Below are 23,694 nucleotides of genomic sequence, written 5' to 3'. Positions count from 1 at the left end.
TGTGGAATTGAAAGAAGAGATCGCTGGAGCATTAGCTATGACCTTTGAATCTACAGGGAAGGTGCCGGAGGACTGGAGAATGGCAAATATAGTTCCCTTGTTTAAAAAAGGTAATAGGGAGAAAACTAGGAACTATAGACCAGTGAGTCTTATGTTGGTGGTCTGCAAACTATTGGAAAAGACTCTTAAGGATAGGATCTACGAGCATTTGGAGAAGCACAGTCTACTCATGGATAGTCAACATAGCTTTGTGAAGAGAAGATCGTGCCTCACGAGCCTGATTGAGTTTTTTGAAGAGGTAACAAAAGAAGTTGATGAGGGTAGGGCAGTGGATATGGTCTACATGGACTTTAGCAAGGCATTTGACAGGGTCCCTCACGAAAGACTTATCCAGAAAGTCATGAGGCATGGGATAAGTGGAACCTTGGCTGTTTGGATAAAAAATTGGCTTAAAGGAAGAAAGCAGAGGGTAGTTGTGGAAGGAAAGTATTCTGCCTGGAGGTCGGTGACTAGTGGAGTGTCGCAGGGATCTGTCCTGGGACCCCTGCTATTTGTGATTTTTATAAATTACCTGGATGTAGAGGCGGAAGGATGAGTAAGTAAGTTTGCTAATGACACGAAGATTTGAGGAGTTGTGGATGGAGCTGCAGGTTGTTGAAGGTTACAAGAGGATATAGACAGACTGCAGAGTTGGGTGGAAAAATGGCAGATGGAGTTCAATTCAGATAAATGTGAGGTGATGCATTTTGGAAGGACAAATCAGAAGACTGAGTACAGGTTTAATGGTCAGTTACTTAAGAAAGTGAATGAACAAAGGGACCTTGGGGTTCAAATCCATACATCCCTCAAGGTCGCTGCACAGATTGATAGGGTAGTTAAGAAGGCCTATGGGATGCTAGGCTTTATTAATAGGGGGACTGAGTTCAAGAGTAGAGAGGTCATGTTGCAACTCTACAAATCTCTGGTGAGACCACATTTAGAGTATTGTGTTCAATTCTGGTCACCTCATTATAGGAAGGACGTGGAAGCTATGGAAAGGGTGCAGAGGAGATTTACCAGGATGTTGCCTGGTTTGGAGACAAGTCATATGAAGCAAGGTTAGCAGAGCTGGGACTTTTCTCTTTGGAGCGTAGAAGAATGAGAGGGGACTTGATAGAGGTCTACAAGATTATGAGAGGCATAGATAGGGTGGATAGTCAGTACCTGTTTCCCAAGGCACCAATGGCAAACACCAGAGGACATATGTACAAAATTAAGGGAGGGAAGTTTTGGGGAGACATCAGGGGTAAGTTTTTTACACAGGGTTGTGAGTGCCTGGAATGACTTGCCAGGGATGGTGGTGGAGGCTAAAACAGGGGTATTTAAGAGCCTCTTGGACAGGCACATGGATGAAATTAAAATAGGTTATGGGGTAGTGTAGGTTTAGTACTTTTTTTAAGGATTATATGGGTCGGCACAACATGGAGGGCTGAAGGGCCTGTACTATGCTGTAATGTTCTGTGGTTCTATGATATTACTGGAAAAATACTTGCATGGATAGAAGATTGGGTGACTGACAGGAGAGAAATAGTGGAAATAAACAGGGCCTTTTCTCGTTGGCTGTCGGTGACTAGTGGTGTTCTGCAGGGCTCAGTGTTGGGGTCACTTTTCATGTTATATGTCAATGATTTGAATGATGAAATTGATGGCTTTGTAGCAGAGTATGTGGATGATATGAGGATTGGTGGAGGGGCAGGTAGTGTTAAGGAAGTGGGGAGTCTGCAGTAGTACTAGATGGAATATAGTGTATGAAGTGTGTAGTCATGCACTTTGGTAGAAGGAATTTTCTAGTCCATTTTCTAAACAGGTAAAATCAGAGGTGCAAAGGGACTTGGGAGTTCTTGTGTAGGATTCCCTAAAGGTTACCTTACGGGTTGGGTCAGTGGTAAGGAAGGCAAGTGCAATTTTGCATTCATTTCCGAGGACTAGAGTAAAAGAGCAATGGTGTAATGCTGAGGCTTTATAAAGCACCTGCAGAATTGGGAGCAGTTTTGGGCCCTTTATCTAAGAAAAGATGTGCTGGAATTGGAAAGCTTCCAGAGGAGGTTCATGAGAATGATTCCAGGAATGGAAGACTGAAGATGAGGAATGTTTGATGGCTCTGGGCTCACTGGAGTTCAGAAGAATGAGGGGGGAGTCTCATTGAAACCTACCAGTATTGAAAGACTAAGATAGAGTGAATATTGACAGGATGTTCGCTATAGTGGGGAAGTCTAGGACCAGAGGGCACAGCCTCAGAACAGAAGGACATCCATTTACAACAAAGATGAGGAATTTGTTAAGTCAAAGGGTGGTGAATCTGTGGACTTCATCGCCATTGATAGCAGTGGAGGCCAATTTATTAGGTTTAAAGTGGAGGTTGACAGGTTCTTGATTTGTTGGAGCATCAAAGGTTACATGGGAAGTCAGGAGAATGGTATTGAGAGAGATAATAGATCAGCCATGATTGAATGGCAGAGCAGATTTGATGAGCTGAATAGTCTAATTTTGTTCTTATGTCTTATGGCATGTAGATTTTACATAAGCCACTGTATAAAGGTAAGGAATCCCAGCTAACATTAACTTTCCCAGAGATAGGTAAAAATCCTAATTCTTTTTGAGATCAACCTACATACAATAAGTGAAAGTTTGGGCATTGACTAGGCAGCTCTGTCATGAAGGGTATGCTGTGCTTTAGTTTGCTTTAATGATTTGGGAAGACCATACCTTCCAGTTGGATACTCATCTTCCTCAGCTGGTCCCAAGTGGAATGCATCAGAAGGATGTAAAAGATAAATTTGTTCAGATATTGCATCCTTTAGGTCAACATAAGTGACCTTCTAAAAGGTTGGAGCGCAGAAAGATGCTACCATGTGATCAGTTCGCTTTGAGTATTTGTGAAAACAACACTTACTGTCATCAGACGAGTCATCTTGCTCTGGTTCTGGTGTTGAACAACTGCTCTCTGTGTTCTGCGATCTGTTGGGTATTGGAAGATCACTGATTTTGCACCCAACACATTCTTGAACTTGGACCTACCAACAAAAAGAACTTATCAGCAATTCATGTACCTATTATTAAATATGCTAAAAAGGTAGTGTAACTCATATCTTATCTGTATTTTTCATTAATAGTTATTGAGCAACTTTTAAATATACTTTTTGAGGAAGGATTAAAGAATGTGTAAATACTATAGAAAGAGAATTTTATATTTTCTCTTACATCATGGATAAGAAATCCAAAAAGGAAGTCAGTTGATGGGATCAGATCAACTTTAAGCTCGATTTAAGTACCTACACGAATACCTTTTAAACACTGTAATTGTATGTCACGTTTACCATTCTTCTGGCAGCTCACTGCAGATAATCACCCTGTCTATTGGAATAACTTAGTTCTCAGATCCTCTTTAAATTTACCCCTTCTCACCTAAGACCCCAGCTTTCTAGTTCCAGATTCTCCTGTCAATGGAAAATTACTCTAGCATTCAATCCTGCCATCATGATTTCATAAACCTTTAATATGAACCCTCAGCTTCCTAACTTCCAATGATAATAAAGCCAGCTTAACCAACCTCTCCTTATATTACGGCCCTCTGTTCCGAGAAACATCCTAGTGAATCTTTTTTGCACTCTATGGCTACCACATTGAACCTATAGTGCGGTGACCAGAACTGTCTGCAATACTCCAAATATTTTTAATAATGACCTGTTGCCCTGTTTGACTTCTGGTGCCATTGCTATTCAATGACTTTGCTGTCAGTGATTTGTGTCGGACTCTTGTCTGCACAATCCCATCTTTCTCAAATTGGATGATGTCATTTGCTGCATCCCAGGGACAGGTACTACAAGGAAGAAAAGAAAGAATCAGGTTTATTATCACTGACTTGCATGATGTGAAGTTGGTTGTTCTGCAGCAGCAGTACAGTGTAAAGACATTACAACTCATTATAAATGACAAAATTAATAAACAGTGCAAACAGTGAGGTAGTGTTATTGGACTTTTCAGAAATTTGCAGAGGGGAACAAACAGTTTCTGAATCATTGAATGTGGGTCTTCAGACTTCTGTAGCTCCTCCCTGATGTTGGTAATGAGAAGAGGGCCTGTCCCAGATGATGAGAGTCCTTCATGATGGACCAGAAATATCATATGTGGTCTAATTTTCTGTGACAGTTAACAGTGTATTTCCACAAATGTTAATGTCATTTAACTCTAAGTATTTGAATGGTAGGATTATTTGTTAGGGAATTTGCACTGGACAGTAATTTGAAATGTTGATTATAAATATACAAGAACGTGTCAGATAAGTGGTACATACTCAGTGAACTTGTACTTCCATTTCTTTGTTGCTTCATCCTGCTGGAAGAGTCTTGGCACCCAATCCTGATATTGTTCTTTACGCTCTTTGGCAGCTTTGCGTTGTGCTTCCTCCAGAATAAACTTCTCCTGTGTAGCCTGTTCCTGATCATGGTTCTTTATTGCTCTGGTCACCCTCTGCCAGAGTCTAGGAAAATAGCAGAACAGGTTAAAATTCCTCCTGTAGTACCGCATTTCCACCTACCCAATGAATACAGCAACATGCCAAGTCCTGGCTGCAAAATTGAACTCATTCACACAGGGGCAAAAACAGAGCTGCAAATGCTGGAAATTTTAAACAGAGCTGGAAATGCTCAGCAGGTCAGGTAGCCCATGTAAAGGAAGAAACAGACTGGTGACCTTTTACGCAAATATGCTGTCAATTGCTATTTTACTGATACTTCTGTACTCACACCCTCTTCTCCCACCCATAGCTATGAAAGTTCATTTTTCTCCAGCGTCCTTCCCAACAGCCTCCACAGTTCAATACGTGGTTACTGCTACTGGCAGTGTGATGCTACCTTTGCTTCCCTACCATCATTCTGTAGGATCTGTTTCTTGCATGAGTTTGATTCACTTATGTTTGGTACAGTTAAGTAAACTGCATTCTGTGCTCCTCTGCATTGGGGTGAACAAATGTAAGTTGGGTGTCAGCTTTGAAGAACAACTCTGTTTAGTTCACTAGATAACTCTGAGCTTCCAGTTGCCTATCAGATACTCGTCCCACATCCACTCTTACCTCTCGGACTTTGACACCTTACACTTTTCGAATAACCCTGAAGAAAGCTTGATGAACATAATGTCCTCATTCTGACTAGGCAAGTGACTGGCCTTGGGATTGAATTCAACAACTTTAGACAATCAATCTTTCTAATTATATCAGAACTGGTTTCTGATAAAACGTCAACATTTTGTAATATTAACTCAACATTTTTGTGTCTACAAATGTTGCCTGATCTGTTGAGTATTCCCCTTTAATTTAACTTTTGCAGTAACCACGGTACTTTGCACCTCACTGAAACAATTCATTTTTTCTCTGCCCTTGTTTATTGCTTTCCACTTGCATTTCATCAGTCAAATGATGCAATCATCATTGACTTTATTACACTCAGTTGGCAACATTTGTACCATTCACTCTTTCTGGATCTCCACTCTTCAGAGACATTCCTTTTACTCAATTCCCACTTCTCTGCAATTTAAAACCCATTTTAGCAAGACTAAGAAAAATTGAAAATCAGAGAACATCAACCTGAAACATTAATTCTGGCTTGGCATCCATAGATGCTGCCTGATCAGACAGGTACTTCCATCATGTTGGTATCTATTATCTTTGCAGTCAAGAAACGGGTTTTGCTAATAAAACCAATATTTACCAGCCGCCTGTCTCCTTGAAAATATAAATTACTTGCTCTCGTAAACCTTCTGTTTCCATGGTACTTCCAGCAGTGAGCTGTAAGAGTTTGCCACAATGAAAAGACATGAGTTTTGTGGCAGTGTCTAAGGTCTTGATTTTCAAATACAGTGGATTGTGGTTAATTGAGCCATTGGTTAATCGAAGCAGCCATTTATTTGGGACACCAATTAAAGAACAAAAACTAATTGAAAAAAATAGCTGGGATTTCCTTCCTTTATTTGAGACTCTGCCCTACTTAATTGTGACAGGAGTCTGTCGCTGAATTTTCTAACTAGTGTCAGTCTCAGCACTTGTGGCCATTAAACACGACACGTGCTTACAGCGAACAGTTTTTAAATAAAGCCAGTTTGCAGTATGGCATCTCAGAATTGTTTTGGCCACTGCAGCTTCAAGCATTCAGACTTGGAGGGGCCAGAAATGGCCGGGAGTGGAAATGAAACGATTTCACTACTTCAACAAGTTGGGAACTATGAAGAATTTGAAGGTATCATCTTGAATGTTACAATGAGGATTTGGATGGTGTTCTTGTTGAAAGCATTGTATGAAGGCTGTCCGTTATCTGCAGGAGTTGTCTGCACTAATTCTGTTTATTTACAGTCAATCAAAAGAACATGGCAATGTACACTAGATGAATTCCTCCATGGTTAACTATTAGTAGCTAGCTAATACACAGTTTTATTGTGCTGCAGTAGTGTTGTTAGTTCCAAATTGTTCTGTATTTCATTTAAACATGTAAGTTATTACTCAGTTAAATTGCAGTTTGTCTTTTTGATACATTTTTAACTACTTCCATGCAACTTCAGTTATTAGGGCAGCTGCTTAATTGGACCAAAATGTACAGTTCCCGAAGTGTCCCAGTTAACCAGAATCCACTGTAGTCGTTTCTTCAATGAACCAGAGGCTGTTCAGGTGTACTGACTGCCGTGGTGAATTTTGTCACTGCCAAGACGCGGCCCCTGAGATGCGAGAAGTGCCCTATGTTTTCCAGGTCCTCATTAAAAACATATTGATGGCAGGTGGGACCCATGTTTCTGAACGCCAGCACTCACTGTACACCTGGCCCACATTCCCAATCTTCAGCACTTACATACAATTTCACTCAAAAATAGTGCCTGTTACAGATTATAATCAATATTTTAGCAATGGCTTATTCTACATTATGATGAATATACCATGATCAGATCAGTTTAATTTCTAAGGCAACTGGGCAGCTCCCTGTACCAAACATCTCAGTGGACATCTGCTCATGTTGGATAGGATTAAATATAACCGTAAGAACACTTAAAAACACATACTCACAGTTCATGCTCATCTCTCAGAAACACTCCAACTATTTCACTCAACTGATTACTTACAAATCCAATGGATACTAACCCATTCAGTAAACAAAGATATTTTGACTAGTTAATCAGCGTCTTGTGTGGTCATAAAAAAGAATGTTGCTCCAAACACTAGAAGTGTACACCAGAGTAGATAAAAATATTCTCATCGTTAATATCATCTCAAGGAAGCTACCTGAGTATCACAACATCTCAAAGCTTGGAATAGGTCTTAAATTCACAACTTTATCACTCAATGAAGCCGAACTGATATAAACTTAAATGATACTGATTTGATATTGTGCGTTCAGACTAGCTGAACGATTCTAGCATTACAAAATGAAAGGTAGAAGTGAGTTCCTGCAGCTAATGTACTGAACTCACCTTATAATCTCTATGGCAAACCCACCTTGTAGCAACTACGTCTCTTGCTTTATTTAAATCTTTGCTGTTATTTGTTTCTTGTATGACATACCTTTCAGACTCAAATTCACCCTGCTCCTCCAACCACACAATATGACGGACTAGACGCTCTTTCCGAATCTCACTTGTGACATTCCAGAATGTAACAGGTGGACCAGTTTTCTTCTCCTGGATAAAAACCTCCCGATCCTGTTGCAGAGAAGGAAAACACTGACTAATGTGGAAAGGATTGATTTCAGATTTTACGTTCTTTCTATTCCATCAATGTTCTTATTATTAACTAGAAAACTGTTTGCCTCAATTTACTTTTCTTATCAAAGTAAAGGAACTTACAGAATATATTAATCATCTTGTACATGGATTACATATAGGGAAGAAAATGTTAAATACTGATCCAAAAACTAGATATAGAGCAATTTCACATCAAGAACTAAGTGATGAAGTAGATACAGAATTGGTTTGCTGCAGCTAAAGATCTTTCTAACAATCCCATCAGGAAAGTCCAGTTTAGGTGTAGTACATGTTGGTTAAAATATTAGACCCACTAAACACTTCAATGGTTTGCTCCGCTCACAACCTGTCACTTCTTATTTTCCCCTTCGGCATTCTGAAGTTAATCTAATATCCAATTTCAGTACATATTAGGAGACTTGTGTTTCAGCTGTCACATGACTACCTGAAACTAAATGAACATTGGGTAACTCATTTCATATTGGACCCAAAAGGCCAATGAACTTTTAAGCGATTGGCCTCATTTGATCTTGGATTTCAGAGCAGAAGTGTCTTTTGGGGGAAAGTGAAGGGTCAGTCAAGATAATGATGCAGTCTGTTTTGGTTGAGCAATAATTGAGTAAATGAGCCATATACAAAAGTAGATATGTGAGAGACTTGTTCTATAGCTGTGGGATTCCTGTAAACAAAAGCTAAAAAGTAAATTGTTGGTCTTAAAATGATTTATTGTGATAATAAGTTAAATTGACTGGAAGATTCAAGCCAGTGTGCTGAATTAGCTGACTTCTTCAGGACTTCAACTAGCATACCACAGTTGATTCAGTGGTCAGCATGCAAAACTATGATCGAGAGTCCTACGGCACAAAAACATGCCTTTCAGCCCATTATGTCCACGCAACCATCAAATGCCCATATTGACCAGCACTGTGAATGAGGGCACTAATCTCATCTGTGTCGCTTCTACATTTTAGTATTGTGATAACACAAACCACCCAGTTTCACAGTGGAAGAAGTGCTCATTGAGAAGGTGCTGAAGATGGATGGGGAAATTTGGGTTAACAGAAAAGCCACTCAAAAGCAAAGAATTGATTTCAAAATCAGGTTCAGAGTTAATGTAGGAACTTACCCAGTGCCCTTGCAGCGTGGCCTGTACCTCCTCACACAGGGATATCTTCCCTGCGATTTGATTCACGCTATCATTGCCTCCTAGGAAAGGCTGCCAGCAAATGTGAAATGATTACAATTGGAAATATACAATTCTGTGAAGCTTATGTATCAGAATAAACCAAATCCTATGATACAATGAGTTCAGAATCACAGGAAAGCTTTGGAAGTTTCTGAACAGCAACCAAACTATTTACAAGTCCACTGGGACACAAGGTGAATATGTGCAAATATTTCATAGTTGATAACCAGCTGTTAAAAAAAAAACTTATTTCACCAAATCACTCGAGTGACAATAAAGGATGCTCTTAAAAAAAAACTGACTTCTGAGAGATTTACCACCTGAAGCAGATTTAATCCACTGCATCTCGACTTATCAAGTCAGTTACATATAGACTCTTCTGTTTGTAATCACCCCAATATAATTGTGCAGAAGCAGTAGGCAAGATCTTCTTTACCTTCAGTTTGAACTCGAGTTCTGCCTTGTACTGGGTCGTCTCACACTCAATGGTTATCTTCCCACCCATTTCCAGGGTTGGTGTTCCATACAATAGCCCTACAACAAAGAATCAATGGTGGATACAGACAGAAACTTAAAATGTCCCTGGCAGCTCATGCATTGCACAAAGCCTATAATATAAAGAACGGTTATCTACTGCAATGATATAAATATAGTCATTATTTGAAATCAAGAAATATGTAGCAGTATGAGATCAGAAGATGTATAAAATGTGTAGAAACATCATAATCTTTTTCCAAGGCTGTAAACTGTGCAGAGTCTTTACCAGTGTAGTCAGGTTTAGGAAAGAACTAACTAATATCACTGTCTGAATGAAGTGGGACAAAACACAACACGTCAGCAATACAGGTGCATGCACACATATATAAATGCACAGAGCAGAAACACAGCCCAAGCAGTGTTTATTCTTTTTGCTTCCCACTGATAGTGTAAGTTTACTTTCTCGTTTTCCCTCATTCTGGTATGGGGGCAGGATTTCAGACCTCTGGATCATTCAGATTTCTTCTGGAAAAAGGACAGATCACACCAGAACCTGAAGGGGACCAATATCCTTGCAGGCAGGTTTTCTAGGGCTGTTAGGGAGGGTTTAAACTAGTTTGGCAGGGGAATGGGAACCAGAAGGGTAGAGCTGAGGATGGACCATTTGGTATACAACTAGATACAGTGTGCTGTGAGACTGAGGAAGGACAGGCAGATGATAGGGCAAAATTGCAGTCAGTGGGATGAGTTGAAGTATAACATAGGGGCAAAATTGAAAAGGGCAATGAAAATAGGACTGAAGGTGTTGTATATTAATCCAATAGTATACAGAACCAGGTAGATGATCTTGTAGCACAGTTAGAGATTGGCAGGTATAATGTCATGGACATCATTGACTTGTACCTGAAAGAAGATCATAGTTGGGAGCTTAACATTCAAGGATACATTGTGTTGAAAGGATAGGCAGGTAGGCAGAGGGGGTGCGGTGGCTCATTAGTAAATGTGGTGATAGGCACGGATGATTTCAATATTCAGGTTGATTGAGAAAATTAGGTTGGGACTGGATTCAAAGTGAGGGAATTTGTAGAATACCTACGAGTTGGCTTTTTAGAGCAGCTTGTGGTTGAACCCACTTGGGGAACAACAATTCTGGTTTAGGTGTTATATAATGACCCAAACTTGACTAGGCAGCTTAAGATAAAGGAACCCTTTATGATAGAATTTACCCTGCAGTTTGAAAAGAAGGAACTAAAATTGGATGTAGCAGTTGAGTAAAGGAAGTTACAGGGGCGTGAGAGAGGAGCTGGCCAAAGTTGATTGAAAGGGGACACTAGCAGGGATGATTGCAGGACAGCAATGGTTGGAGATTCTGGGAGCAATTTGGAAGGTGCAGGAAAGATACATCCTAAACATGAAGAGGTATTCTAAGGGGAGGATGAAGCAACTGTGGCTGACAAGGGAACTCAACGACAGCATAAAAGCAAAAGAGAGGGCGTACAATAGCAAACATTTGTGGGAAGGCAGAGGATTTGGAAGTTTGGAAAACAACCGATGGCAACTAAAAAAGAGAGGAGATGAAATAGGAAGGTAAGCTAGCCAATAATATCAAAGAGATACAAGAAGTTTTTCCAGATATATAAAGAGTAAAAGAGAGACAAGAGTGGATATTGGACCACTGGAAAGTAACGCTGGAGAGGTAGTAATGGGAAACTTGAATATTGAAAGACCTAGACAGAGTGGATGTGGAGAGGATGTTTCCTATAGTGGGGGAGTCTCGGACTAGAGGACACAGCCTCAGAATAGAGTGATATCCATTTAGAACAGATAGAGGAAAATTTTTTTTAGCCAGTTGGTGGTGAATCTGTGGAATTTATTGCCACAGACAGCTGTGCAGGCCAAGTCAATGAGTATAGTTAAAGTGGAGGTTAATACATTCTTTATTAATCAGGGCATCAAAGGTTATGAGGAGAAGGCAGAAGAATGGAGGTAAGAGGGACAATGAATTGGCCATGATGGAATGGTGGAACAGAGTCAATGGGTCGAATGGCCTAATTTTGCTCCTGTGACTTATAGTCTTTTACTAGCTTCCCTTCATGTGCATGCAAAGGAAACAATCAGAATGCACATAAACAATAATTATATTTTTATAGTGCTCCTTCAAAAAATTATTTTGGAACGCTTTACAAGTGAATGGCAAAAATAATAGCAGAAGACTCCAGTTAGCAGTTTAAGAGCAAGGTTCTGTGAAGATAATTGAGGGTTAAGATAGAGGATCAAGACAGAAAATCTAATGTGGCTAAAGGAAATAACCTGTGATTGTGCAGGGAAGAAGGTGCACCATTAGTAGTTTTAGATTATCCAAGTCTTTGTGTCCAAAAGGTAGTGGAAATAGCTGGCAACAAGTGAGATAACAGGATGTATTTCTTTATACAGTAAATGAGCAATGGTCAACAAAAAGCTGTCAGAAAAACCATTTAAATCAAAAATGCTGCCGGAATGCTCTAAAGACAGTAATGGAAGGATATCACAGTTGGCATTCAAGCAGAGCAAGTTCAAGATCCCAGTCCTATGGAACATACTGGACTCACAATGAAAAAGGCCAAAAATACTCAGCAACAGATCTATCTATTACCTTTACAGTGCGCATATGGCATGGTGATGGTATAATCTTCATTTCTAGTGAGAAACCGAAGTTGTGCTTGCCCATCCAATATGGCAGAAAGTGAGTTCCCTGCAGGGGGAGATAAAATAAATCTTGGAGAAAGCAGCACTTAAGCCTGTATGATCTAAACTGAACCTCAGCTGCAGTGAAACAATGCATCACGCTGCAGCACTTTGTCAAGACCTTTACATAATTTAGTATCCTATTTGATTATAATATGCTTGAGCTTTCAAAACCTTCAAGTAAACAATCAATCAGAGTGGGAGCCTTTTGCTAGTGGCCATTGTAAGGTTTTATGTTTGAGATCTGTAGTGTCAGCATCAGAGAATGGACATTAAAAATGAGAAATAGATTAAATATGCCTCTACACTGGAAAAGAAAGACTTCCATTTTATAGCACCTGTCACAACTTCTGGATATCTCTATAATATCTCTCTATATATATAATTTATAGCCAATGAAGTAAAATTAAGTGGCCAAAATGTTCAGCCCCAAGTTCGTAAGCATTACTGTAAATTAAATTTTCCCTCTTCTGTCAGATTGCCTACTAATAACTTGGAATGCTTTTCCAAGGAAGATATAATTCCATAATTCCACACTTCCTCACAGGACTAAGGTTTTGAGAATTGCAGCTATTTTAACACACCTTTTCTGATCAGCATCTCCTTCCCAATCTACTCCTTTAATATCCTTACAGCCAATAATGAAAATAATTTTTCCCCTATCGTGACTAAGACTGTTGCATTCTGGTTAACCACTAATACCATCAACCACCCCTAATGCCTAGTAAACACTCCAAATAACCTGACAAAGATGCCTTTCCCTAACCCTTCTCCCTTATGTTTCTTCCCTGCTGTCAACTGGACTATTTTGTTTGAGTATTGTGATTGCAAATACATTTCTTACCATAGAACTTGGAGCGGGCCAGGATAGAACCAGTGATACAGAAATTGTCCTTCCTGTTACTGATGTAAAAGGCAGAAACTGGAGGATGATGGGATACCTACATCGGAGCAGAACATAGTAAGTCTGGAATCTTGTGAACAGTTGAAAATCTTTCCCTAATTTCCCTGTTGGTCACACATGTAGCTAGTTCAAGCCCAACACTCCCCATCTTAAACCATGCAGCGCACCCATCTTACACCACTACTGGCACTTAACTTGTTATTTTTTTGTTCTTCTCTGCATCCATTTGATGTCCCCCCCCTCTCTCTCTCATCGTTTCTTTACCAGCAACAATGCACATTTGGAACCACTTTGGACACTTTAATTGCCTATAATCTACTTGGCTTTATGCCTAACCACCTTTGTTAAAAACATATATGAATGATGCTGTTTGAACAGATTAACTCCTAAAAGCCTGTCCTGCATCCCTTTCATTGAAACAAGTCATAATTGTGTAGTATTCCTCTCAGAAAAGATGTTTTATTGATTCAAATTACTTAACATTTTACCTTCCAGAAATTAATCAGCTTGATGGAAGTAAGAATAAACAAAACTTTACAGCCATTCAAAATCAAGATGGGCATCAACTTTACACATACTTCATGGAGAAGAAGGTAGCATAAGTCAATATGACATGATGTTTACCTGCTCTGCTATGTAGAAGGTACGGCTTTCAGTTTTAGGATGGTACCAGTAGCAACGAAAGGTCTCTCCCAAGATTGGATTATATGGTTTCTTCAGACCCTGAAGTGAAGAAGAATGGAAATTAAGCTATCCGTTACCCAAATCTGCTAACTTCTACCCCAAATGGCTGCGAATCTGACTTAATTTTAAAACCAGACTCTGCGTTGGAGGTGACGTATTGGCCTCAAGTAACCCGGTGTTTGAATCTGATAACCGCAGTTAACAAATTATGAGGTAACCATTTTCTCTCCTAGGCCAGGTGTACTGAGGCACACCTTAAAGTGGCATAAAGGGAACAGCCTCTTTCTTAAATTCTGACTGTTCTAAAGTAAGGAAATTTATGTGCAGGTAAAAAGTAAATGGCCTTTGTTAGTAAAATGCTGAATTTAATTAACTGATTTATGTTGTAGCAATGAACAATGCTCGAGTGCAAAACAACAAATTTGAGCACATCAACTTCACAACTGATTCATTCATTGTTTTACAGTTCCTGGGATTTCCTCAAAAGGGTCTTTTACTTCCACTTTTGAAACACTCACTTCCTAACTTAAACTTCCTGATTCTAGAACTCAGCGATTGTTTTATCTCTGGTTTTATTTGCTCCAAGTTCCTCCCTTTCAATTCAAGCTCAAGTCGAAATTCTTGGCACATGTATTGTACCATTTGGAGAGCTACAATTTGTGTATGGAAAGAAATCAAGTGACCATGATCCATGAATTTCCAGGGCTGTCATCTCCACACAGTACTGTTGTTCTGGACTCCTATCCACTGGGAATGGAACCTCGCGTCCTCCCCCTCAGTCCCTCTCTCTCTCTCCTGGCATTGCAATATATATCACCAGCCTTACCTTTGGTTTTTTGTAAAAGCCAGATAGGTACCATCGCACCACCTGTTTCATGCGACTGTAGGCATTCTCTTCCAGAGCAGCTCTGGTAGAAACACGAAGATCAGTTATCAAAGTTTCAATTACAGTTACATACAGAAGGTCAAGATTTGAGTCGTCGGTCCGTCTCATAGATCTTCAACGATCTTCAGTGTTTTCAGTCATGGCTCAAAATATTTTGTGCCATCTATCGCGAGCATTGGGCAACCAAGTTTCTAAGTGTTCTGAAGTGTTTAAAGAAAGTGGTTGAATTTAGAACCTTGATTTTTTTTAACAATGATGTTAAACTTCCAATGAAATAGTTAACTTGCAGAAAAATGAAACAAAAGAAATGCCAATATTAGGAAATTGATTCTTTCCCATTTTAAATTGGGTACAAATTTGTTTGGGAACTATGTAAAATGTCACATGTGTGTGGTGGTACTTCAATTTTTCTTTGTATGGCACATACAAGTAATTAGTATGTGTGTCTTACAACAATTTTTGCACTTTGAGCAAGTCCAACTAAATTTCTTCTCTGCACCCAGACATAATTATTTTGCTGTTTCAGTTGTTTTGTGTATCTGCTGGACCCAAGTCGGCTTACGTCAAAACCGGCACCATTTCAAGGGGAGTCATTACACATCCTGGGTGCATAGAATGAACATGGTAACCGGGTACAGCAACAAGCACATTAATTCTCAGATACTGTCCTTGTAATTCATATACTGGAGATAGAGACAAGGGAAGAGATTGTGTCTGCTTAGAGGAACAGTTTGCCCTTCTCAGTCTGAGATGAAGTAATAGGTGGGTGTGATTTCCAGAGAGAAGAATGCCAGTTTCAGTCCATTAGGGAACCAGTCATAATATCAAAATCATTTAGTACATACGGCCCATGTACGACTGGATTACAGAAATTCACTTTACAAAATGCACAAATCACTCTTCAAAAATTTGAGATATGGTATAAAATTCACTCAGGGAATTTTTGAAAAATATTAAATAAACATTTATTTTTCCAATATGTGTTTTTTGACACATGTAAATAACACTGCTTACAGTATTCATGTTATAGACCGTTCTCTAAGAATGTAAACCCCTTAATAGAGGGTTCATCTGAAAACCACAAGTATATATTTGAGCTCAACAAACACATCAATAAAGCCCCTCTGTCAACAATTACATCTACGTACAGCACCAAACACTTCAGCAATTACCTAACCACAATTTCTATCAACCAGCATCCGAGACTCCATAAACAGAAGAATACCTACACATGAATCTCTGACCTTTAGCATGTTTGCCAGACCTTGCGCACACGCACACACACACACGCACACACACACACACACACACACACACACACTCTGGCTCCAGTGGTGTTTTATTTTATGCATTTATTCTTCCCTGCGTTGACCTTTCTGCTTTCACATTGTACACTACTCGCTTTCCACTAGTGGAGAGTGATTGTTCATTGCTTTAGAGAATCGTTGCCCAGAAATATCGTCAACATCATGCAAAAAGCAAGTTATGCATCAGAAGCAGATAGGATGATATTTATTTGGAAAATGGAACACCTGTCCCAGGAACACCTGTTGTTGGCCATTCTCAAGATGGCCAATGCATCACCAAGCTCAGAAGTCAATTCAGTAGATCAATTGCTCACCTTCATCTCTTCATTTTTAGTACTATCCTTTCCTAAAGTGCACCAATCCCATCCTCTACACACACTGAGCTCACTCTGCTGTTGTCCAGGTCTGCAGTCTGGATGTGCATTGATAGAGCCTATTTGCATGCCCCCCCCTCCAGGACTCTTCTGACCCTGAATCCTACCAGCTTGGTTTTGATTCTGCTGCCTCACAATCCCACAGTCTCCACCACAATGTTCTGGTGACTCCTGACTCCAGCTTGACTCCCACTTCCTGATTCTTCTGTCAAAACCCATCATAAATCCCTGTCCTCAATGAATGTCTCTACCCCTTCCACACTCCACATGGCAAATAAGTTCTGATGCCTCCAACTTCAAAATATGTCATAAAAGTGTACAAACTGGCATATTATTTATTCCAGAACTGTGCAGCTCCTAGTCAGCTGGCCATCAAGCTCCATTGATGAGCCCACCAAAGAAACACCAGGATTTCTAGACACACATTTCTCATATGGTGCCTTTGAACGCATCGGCGCTGTTGTAAAATATTACTGTTACTACAAATTCGATCTGTGGCATTCCATTCTCTTCCAAATAAATCGCCCACAGTAACACAACGCATCAGGCGACCGATAGGATGCACGTGACAGGTGTGGATTCTTGAAAGCATTCTTCCTTCTGTTTGAATGGTTTCAGTTCTTTCTAAAAGCTTTGCCTAAGGCCAAATTCACCACTTTATACTCACTTCATTTCACATTATAGATTTACTTATAATATAGAAGGCAGTTATTTAGCCCACTGAGTTTATACTGGGGTTCCACACAATCCTCTCAATCCCATTCCTGTACATACTTTCCCTGTCACCTATTCTTCCTCACATCCTCCCTGATTCTCCTCTCAGCCACCTGCTCGGCAGGAATTAACAGGAGCCAAGTAAACTGCCAACCAGCATGCCGGGGAGTATATGCATAGATCACAATTGAAACCAGGTTGCTGGAACGGTGAGACAGCAGCACCACCTGTATTATCCACGCTGCTCTCTTTGTGGAAGTCGTGGTGACTGTTAGAGATCATCATGTTGGATATATCATCTGAGTATTCATCTATTGCGACAGATGGCTGTTGCAGCGATGTCTGCTAAAACCCATTATACAGGAATTAATGGGTCCCTGTGCACTGTGGTTAATGCTTCCTTTTTAAATTTCAATTAGTAAGCGTGTTCCTACTCATAAGTACTGACTTGCTCAGAAACAATTCCAATGCAGATGGTTTAAAAATCTGTGCGTGAAGGCTATTTTTGGCAACTGGATGCCTTTGATTGCACCACTGTTAACTGTCTCATGAACGTAATGTTTCTGGAGAACCTCGCTACCAAGGGGGTCAGATCACTGCAGTCTTCCATTCAACTTAATAGAATCAACTGCATTTTCATGATGCACCATGTACTTCAACATATAATACTTGAATGAGTTATCCAAGCATGTCTTAAATTATGGTAAATCAACAACAAAGTGTCAACACAAGTCTGCTCCCATACAGAAGTTGCAAACGACTTCCGAGTACAACATCACATGGAAGAGTTGATGCTCTGCAACTGAGATTGTTAATGTTCATACAGAACTAGAGGAGCGCTGCATACGGGAAATAAAAGGTGACTTACTGGGAGAGGAGGTCTGAGTGGAAGTAGTAGTCAGACAACTTGTCTAGAAATGAGCGAGGCTCCAGGATAAAAGTTGGTAGGACCACTCGAGATAGGTCCATTCCAGGTCGGAGTTGCTTCAGCAGGGTCCACATCAGACTCTTGTTTTCCTCAGTCACTGTTTCGGTCTCGGTAGTTTCACCAATCTAAAGATCAAAGAGAAAAAGTTTAAAATTACCATCAGTAATATATGGAGCTTTTTCTCCTTAGTATCAATGGGGCCAACTTAATCATTATACTTGATTAGAAAGACTATTGAAATTCACTGGTTACAAGAGGTAATTTCAACTCCTGTCATGGAGGCAGAACTTGGCTTCTTGTATCTCTATATCCCCAATCGAAGCAGGAGATTAGCGGTTTGCAAAGGTCAACAACCAGTAAATGATAAAATTTTTAGGGAAAAAATTGTAGGCAATTTTTTATTTAAATTAAGCAAATTATTCTATTCAATGAATCTTACCTCTTCAAACTCCTCTGAACTTTCTGCCAGGTAAGTTGATTCCACTAAATCTTTCATGGCCATTTCTTCTTGGATTTCAGACAGATCTGTGTCACTTTCCTCACTCCTGCTGCTCTTATCATTTGTGCCGTTCTCTAGATCTTCCAGATGAGAGTCATTCTCTTGGTTCATTTTGTAGGAGTAGATATCAGCATCTTTGTAGTAATCCTGATTTACAAATTCAACATCACTTAAACATAAAATGAGAAAAAAGAGAAAGGTCTAAAATTAATAAGTAGAGTTAAAAGAAATGCAAATCTCCACAATTGTGATTCAGTAAGGCTTTTGAAAAAGGGAGTTATAACATTTAAGTTGAGAAAGGATGATTCAATGGCAAAACCAATGTTTAATATCGAACCCCAAACAACTCTTGATGGCAGTGATAAACCAACATCTTGGGCTGCTGCAGTTTTTTAGTGAAGATACATCGACATGTGTTGCTATTTCATGAGATCCAGGATTTGGACCAGTGAAAATTAATGCATTTCCACGTCAGAATGGTATGCAATTTAGAGGGGAATTTGCAAGGTTGTAGTATCTATATGGGCTTTCCCTGCTTTTCTAGATTGGACAGGTCATAGCTCTGTGAGATGATGTGGAAGAAACCTTAGCTAATTGCTGCCATGTACTTCAGTAAATAAATCCTCTTATCCTTTCAGCCTGTACCATGTGGAGAGAATGGAGAACATGATGTCTCATCTTCGAAGAGTATATGCAAGTGAGGATTATTCCATCACATCCTGACGTGCGGATTACCAAAAGCTGTGAGGAGCCAGATGGAAAGCCACAGAGCACAGAGTTTGGCCGTTTTTGTAACCATCGACACTTCTGATGAATGATGAATACAGCAAATTGATGGTAAGAGATTTGGTAATGGAAATAATGTTGAATATCACCATGATAGTGGCTCAGTTCTCTTAAATTACAGACGATTGCTACCTGACATATGAGAGACACAAATGATCTTTTTTGCTAGTTCACAGTTCATGTCAGAATGCCATCCATGTATTGCTGTACACAGGTTTGGACTGCTTCACTTTCTGAGGACTGTTCAATCAACATCAAACATCCCCCTTCCCACCTCATGATGCTCAATGAAGAAGCTAAAGATGGTTGGAGCTTAGTAACAGCACAATAGAACATTCTCAGCAAGGTTTGTGGGTGTAGACGATTGATTTTCAACCACCAACAACTATTTCGTGAAGCATGGAAGTTGAGACACTTGCCAAAAGGGTATTAAGAAAATGGATGGGTGGAGATGTTAATCTGGTGCTGGATAGAATATGGGATTTCGAAGTTGAGAAACAGAGTAATGAGTATGCCAACTCTGTATCACTCTGATTCAACCAATGCACAGAGAGGAGGATGGAATGAAGCAAAAACACAGCAATATTTTTGACTTCTCAGTACTCAACTGCAAAAAAATTCTTGTCTAATGTCAGACGATGTGTGTTTGACATTGCAGAGATGATAAGGCAGTGTTATTATTGAACTGTGGATATTTACAGCACTGAATGAAATATTGTCTCTTCCTGTCAATGCTGGGCATTTTTTTTCAGTGCTATTCTAATATCACAGTAGCTTTCATAAGGCATGTAACTGAGGTAAAGATGGGTGGCCAGTCAGGGACAGGAGAAGAAGCAAACTGCCAGGGATGTATATACAGTGTAGAGCCATGTAATGAAACCGAATAACTGGATTGATAGTGCACCAGAAAAATATAATTGATCGCATTAAACACTGTGGAAAAGCAACAAAGTTTCACAGCTGCACCTCGTGGGATATTGTTTGTATCTTTAACCGGAACTGGTTCATTGTCAGAAGGGCAGAGATAAGATTGACAACGTAAGAGATTCTGCGGCTGCTGGAAATCTTGAGTAATACACAAACAATGCTCGAGGAACTCAACAGGTGAAAAGCTAGAGGAAAGCAGTAAGGAGGGAAATCAGTAGCCGACAGTTTGGGCTGAGACCCTTCCTCAGGACTGGCTGAAGGCTTAGACTTTGAATGGTAGTCCAAATTAAAACAAAATGTGTCAGAACACAGAAACAGGACCTTCAACCCACCATATCCGTGCTGAACAGCAAGTACCAGGCTACACCAATCCCAATATTCAGTGATCTTTTTGTAGCCTTCTATGTTCCATTTTGTTCTGGAACTGTTCTTTCCAACTTTTACTTTTGGTAATGCCTTTTACAATGTGATACTTAAAGACTTTTGAGATGGCTGTTCTTGACACCAGAATGCACTGTGTAACCCAATGGTTACGTTTAGGAGTGAGCATTCTGTGAACTTTGCCCTTGGTGTTCTCAATTTGCCTATTAACACAAACTCCAGCTGTAATGGATTCAATGAACAGAATTAAGCCATTGAGTATGCTTGACCATTTGGTCATGTCTGGATTATTTACCTTCTCAACACCACTCTTCTGTTTTCTCCCTGTAACCACTGACACTCTTACTAATCAAGAATCTAACAACCTCTGCTGTAAATATACCCAATAACTTGGCCTCCACCGCTGTCTGTGGCAATGAATTCCACAGATTCAGCATGCTCTGGCTAATGAAATTTCTTCTTATCTCCACTCTAAAGGGGCACCCTTCCATTCAGAGGCTGTGCCCTCTGGTCCTAGACTCTCCCACTATTGGAAACATCCTTTCCACTCTATCTAGGACTTACAGTATTTGATAGGTTTTAGTGAGACCCCCCCACCCCCAGCTCATTGTTCTGAGCTCCAGTGAGTACAGAACCATCAAACACTCCTCATGAAATTTCCTTTTCATTCCCGGGATCATTCTTGCAAAATTCCTCTGACCCCCCCCTGAAATGTCACCATATCCTTTCTTAGGTATGGGACCCAAAAATTCTCACAAAACTCCAAAACACCATACACTCTGCTGCAATGTATTCCCTTTGCCACTAACTGCCCATTTTCCTGATCTGTCCGAGTGTTTCTGCAGCATAGATATACAAGCCATTTCAATGCCGATTACAAGCATTGCCAGCAGATGCTCATACTTGAGCTGGATTCTTGGGACAGCATACTTCCTTCCTGTCCCATCTTTCAGCTTAGATGTACATGTAAACTATCCACTTTCTTACTTTCAGTGAAATATGTCTAGAGGAGAGCAGTTCACCTGTGTACCTACTGGGAGAGCTCCTGGTGAGTTGGACTGAAGCCTTGTATCAGACCGGACAGCCCTGGGTGAGTTGCGTCAATTGAGCTGTTCAGATAACCATCCTTGCCATCCTTAATTGTACCACGTTTGAGAAGACTTGAACATCGCAGAGCTAATTCGAGAGCATCCATCCAACATCGACCTGACAACCACCAATCAGAAGCCAGTGAATATACATGAATAGTACATGCAGGAATACAAATCAGGAACTGAACCAGTTATTATTATTGGTGAGAAATAACTGGAAATTGGAATAGTACATTAAATAATCAGCTGAAAGTTATACATCTCCAGAAGATGGGCACAAGGAATTTATGATTCCAAGAGATTTATCAATTTTAGATGAGCTCTTTTCTCAAATATTGTTTTCCTGTTTGTTCTGGCCATTGATTCATTATTTGTTTTCCTGTAATGTTAATATTCATTATTCCCTACCAATAATTTGAATCACTACAAACTAATCAATTTCTGTCATTTCTTAAAAAAGACATCACTACTAACTGTTCTCATTCTTATTATTAAGATCTCAGTATACTCTAGACTGGTGATATTTACAGCTTTCCCAATCTCCTAGTCTATGTACTTTTGAATGTTCTTATATTTTACATTGCTTCACATCTATTACATTAATACCACATCCTTGACTTGGACTTGGATCAATAGACATGCTTTTGAAGAAAAAATTGTAAGTAGATGATGAGAGAAAGGTAATTTTGACAGTATACCATTATTACATAAAGTCAGTGATCCAAGTGGTTTCTTCTCCATTCTGTCGTGCCTATCCAATGAGTATGTATAAACATCGATTAGACCTTTGAACACTCTAAAGATGTGATTTCCAGTAAAACAACCTTCAATAATGCATTCCCAGATTTCTTAGAGTTGCACCATATCTTCATTCTAGAGTATATAGCTTGCTTTTCAACAGGACAAATTCATTCTCCTCATTTTCACTCTAGCCTTTGGAATTGCTTTATAGCTTCCCAACATTTCTCAGATAGAAGCAGCCAAGACATAATCTCACCATCGGACTCAGAGGCAGCTCGAAAGATCAGGTAACTACTGGGTAGAGGCTGTGTTATCGATCCCACATTCTCACCTTTTGGACCCTGGGAAAACAATGCCATTATATTAGAGGGAAAGAAAGTTCAGTGACGTTTTGTAATAGGCTGCCCACAGACATTAGATAGCATTGGATTTTCTCAAGGCAAGGAGTTTGCGCATTGTTAGAAGCATAATTTCCTTCAGAGTACATATCCCATCTGCGGATGTCTGCTTTTCTTCTCAACAGTGGCATTTGACTGTCTTCTGGATAGTTCTTGCAAACCAAGCTGATAATGTTTGGTATGCAGATTTGTTGAGCCTGTTAAAAACATTTTCTTATTGACAGGTTTGTGTGTAGTATGTTCCATACACCACGGGACACACCTCACCCATAGGTTCCGTTTGGATCTGCCATTCACCTCTCTGGTAGCCCTTTATGTTCCTGCTCACCTTCCATCCTTCAGCATCCTTCAGTTCTCTCTATCCCACCTTGCTCCCTCTGCCCTCACCTATTTTTCTATTTGGCTGCCTCCACTCATCATTCTCTTGCCACTGCCTCCCATCCCCCAGCATTACCCACCTGACATCTTTTATACCTCTCTTCAGTCCACTAATCACCTCAGATTCCTTTCTTACCAGTCTCCTTCTCCTCTCTTGCCTCTTGACCATCTTGCCTCTCCACATCCAGGGGCTTCAACCTAAAACATCAACAATTCCTTTCCTCTCCCAGCTACTGCTTGCCATGCTGACTTCCTTCAGCAGGTTGTTTACTGCTCCTGACTCCAGCATCTGCAGTCTCTTGTACCTCCACTTTATGCATAACAGAGGAAGAAGTTGTAAAGGAGAAAATAGTAAATAATTCCCACAATTTTTTTAAAATCCCAAGGCACAGGCATCTTGCCAGAGCAATTAGACATTGACGCCATTTCCACAGTTGGTTTTCCCTAAGTAGCAGAAGTCTGGAGCTAAATTAAGGATTTTCATAAAACTGGGAAGACTCTGATGTTTAATTAATGTGGCCACTACACCAAACTCTGTCTGTACCACTTTC

The 23,694-nt window shown here is 40.0% G+C and overlaps 1 protein-coding gene and 1 long non-coding RNA gene across 5 annotated transcripts in view; one reads left to right on the top strand and one right to left on the bottom strand.

Annotated features, from left to right (window-relative positions):
- Positions 1 to 23,694, bottom strand: part of LOC132397167 (oxysterol-binding protein-related protein 5-like) — a 168,418-nt gene that overhangs the window by 21,084 nt on the left and 123,640 nt on the right. For all 4 annotated transcript variants that reach the window (XM_059975563.1, XM_059975561.1, XM_059975562.1 and 1 more), the window contains exons 7-20: positions 22,624 to 22,708; positions 21,570 to 21,741; positions 18,382 to 18,610; positions 17,883 to 18,067; positions 14,560 to 14,641; positions 13,674 to 13,772; positions 12,990 to 13,086; positions 12,054 to 12,152; positions 9,381 to 9,478; positions 8,885 to 8,974; positions 7,580 to 7,716; positions 4,334 to 4,519; positions 3,724 to 3,859; positions 2,933 to 3,053 (exon numbers count right to left, since the gene is read on the bottom strand). In XM_059975563.1, the coding sequence (XP_059831546.1) occupies positions 2,933 to 3,053; positions 3,724 to 3,859; positions 4,334 to 4,519; positions 7,580 to 7,716; positions 8,885 to 8,974; positions 9,381 to 9,478; positions 12,054 to 12,152; positions 12,990 to 13,086; positions 13,674 to 13,772; positions 14,560 to 14,641; positions 17,883 to 18,067; positions 18,382 to 18,610; positions 21,570 to 21,741; positions 22,624 to 22,708 (1,816 nt within the window). The remainder of the gene's footprint in view (positions 1 to 2,932; positions 3,054 to 3,723; positions 3,860 to 4,333; positions 4,520 to 7,579; positions 7,717 to 8,884; positions 8,975 to 9,380; positions 9,479 to 12,053; positions 12,153 to 12,989; positions 13,087 to 13,673; positions 13,773 to 14,559; positions 14,642 to 17,882; positions 18,068 to 18,381; positions 18,611 to 21,569; positions 21,742 to 22,623; positions 22,709 to 23,694) is intronic.
- LOC132397168 (uncharacterized) lies at positions 13,545 to 21,641 on the top strand. The gene is made up of 3 exons (XR_009513294.1): positions 13,545 to 13,642; positions 19,080 to 19,278; positions 21,529 to 21,641. It is a non-coding gene; the product is annotated as an uncharacterized LOC132397168 (long non-coding RNA).

The sequence above is a fragment of the Hypanus sabinus genome, chromosome 7 (assembly GCF_030144855.1).
Source record: "Hypanus sabinus isolate sHypSab1 chromosome 7, sHypSab1.hap1, whole genome shotgun sequence".
NCBI classification, from domain to species: domain Eukaryota; kingdom Metazoa; phylum Chordata; class Chondrichthyes; order Myliobatiformes; family Dasyatidae; genus Hypanus; species Hypanus sabinus.
This window is presented reverse-complemented; position numbering and strand designations above follow the sequence as displayed.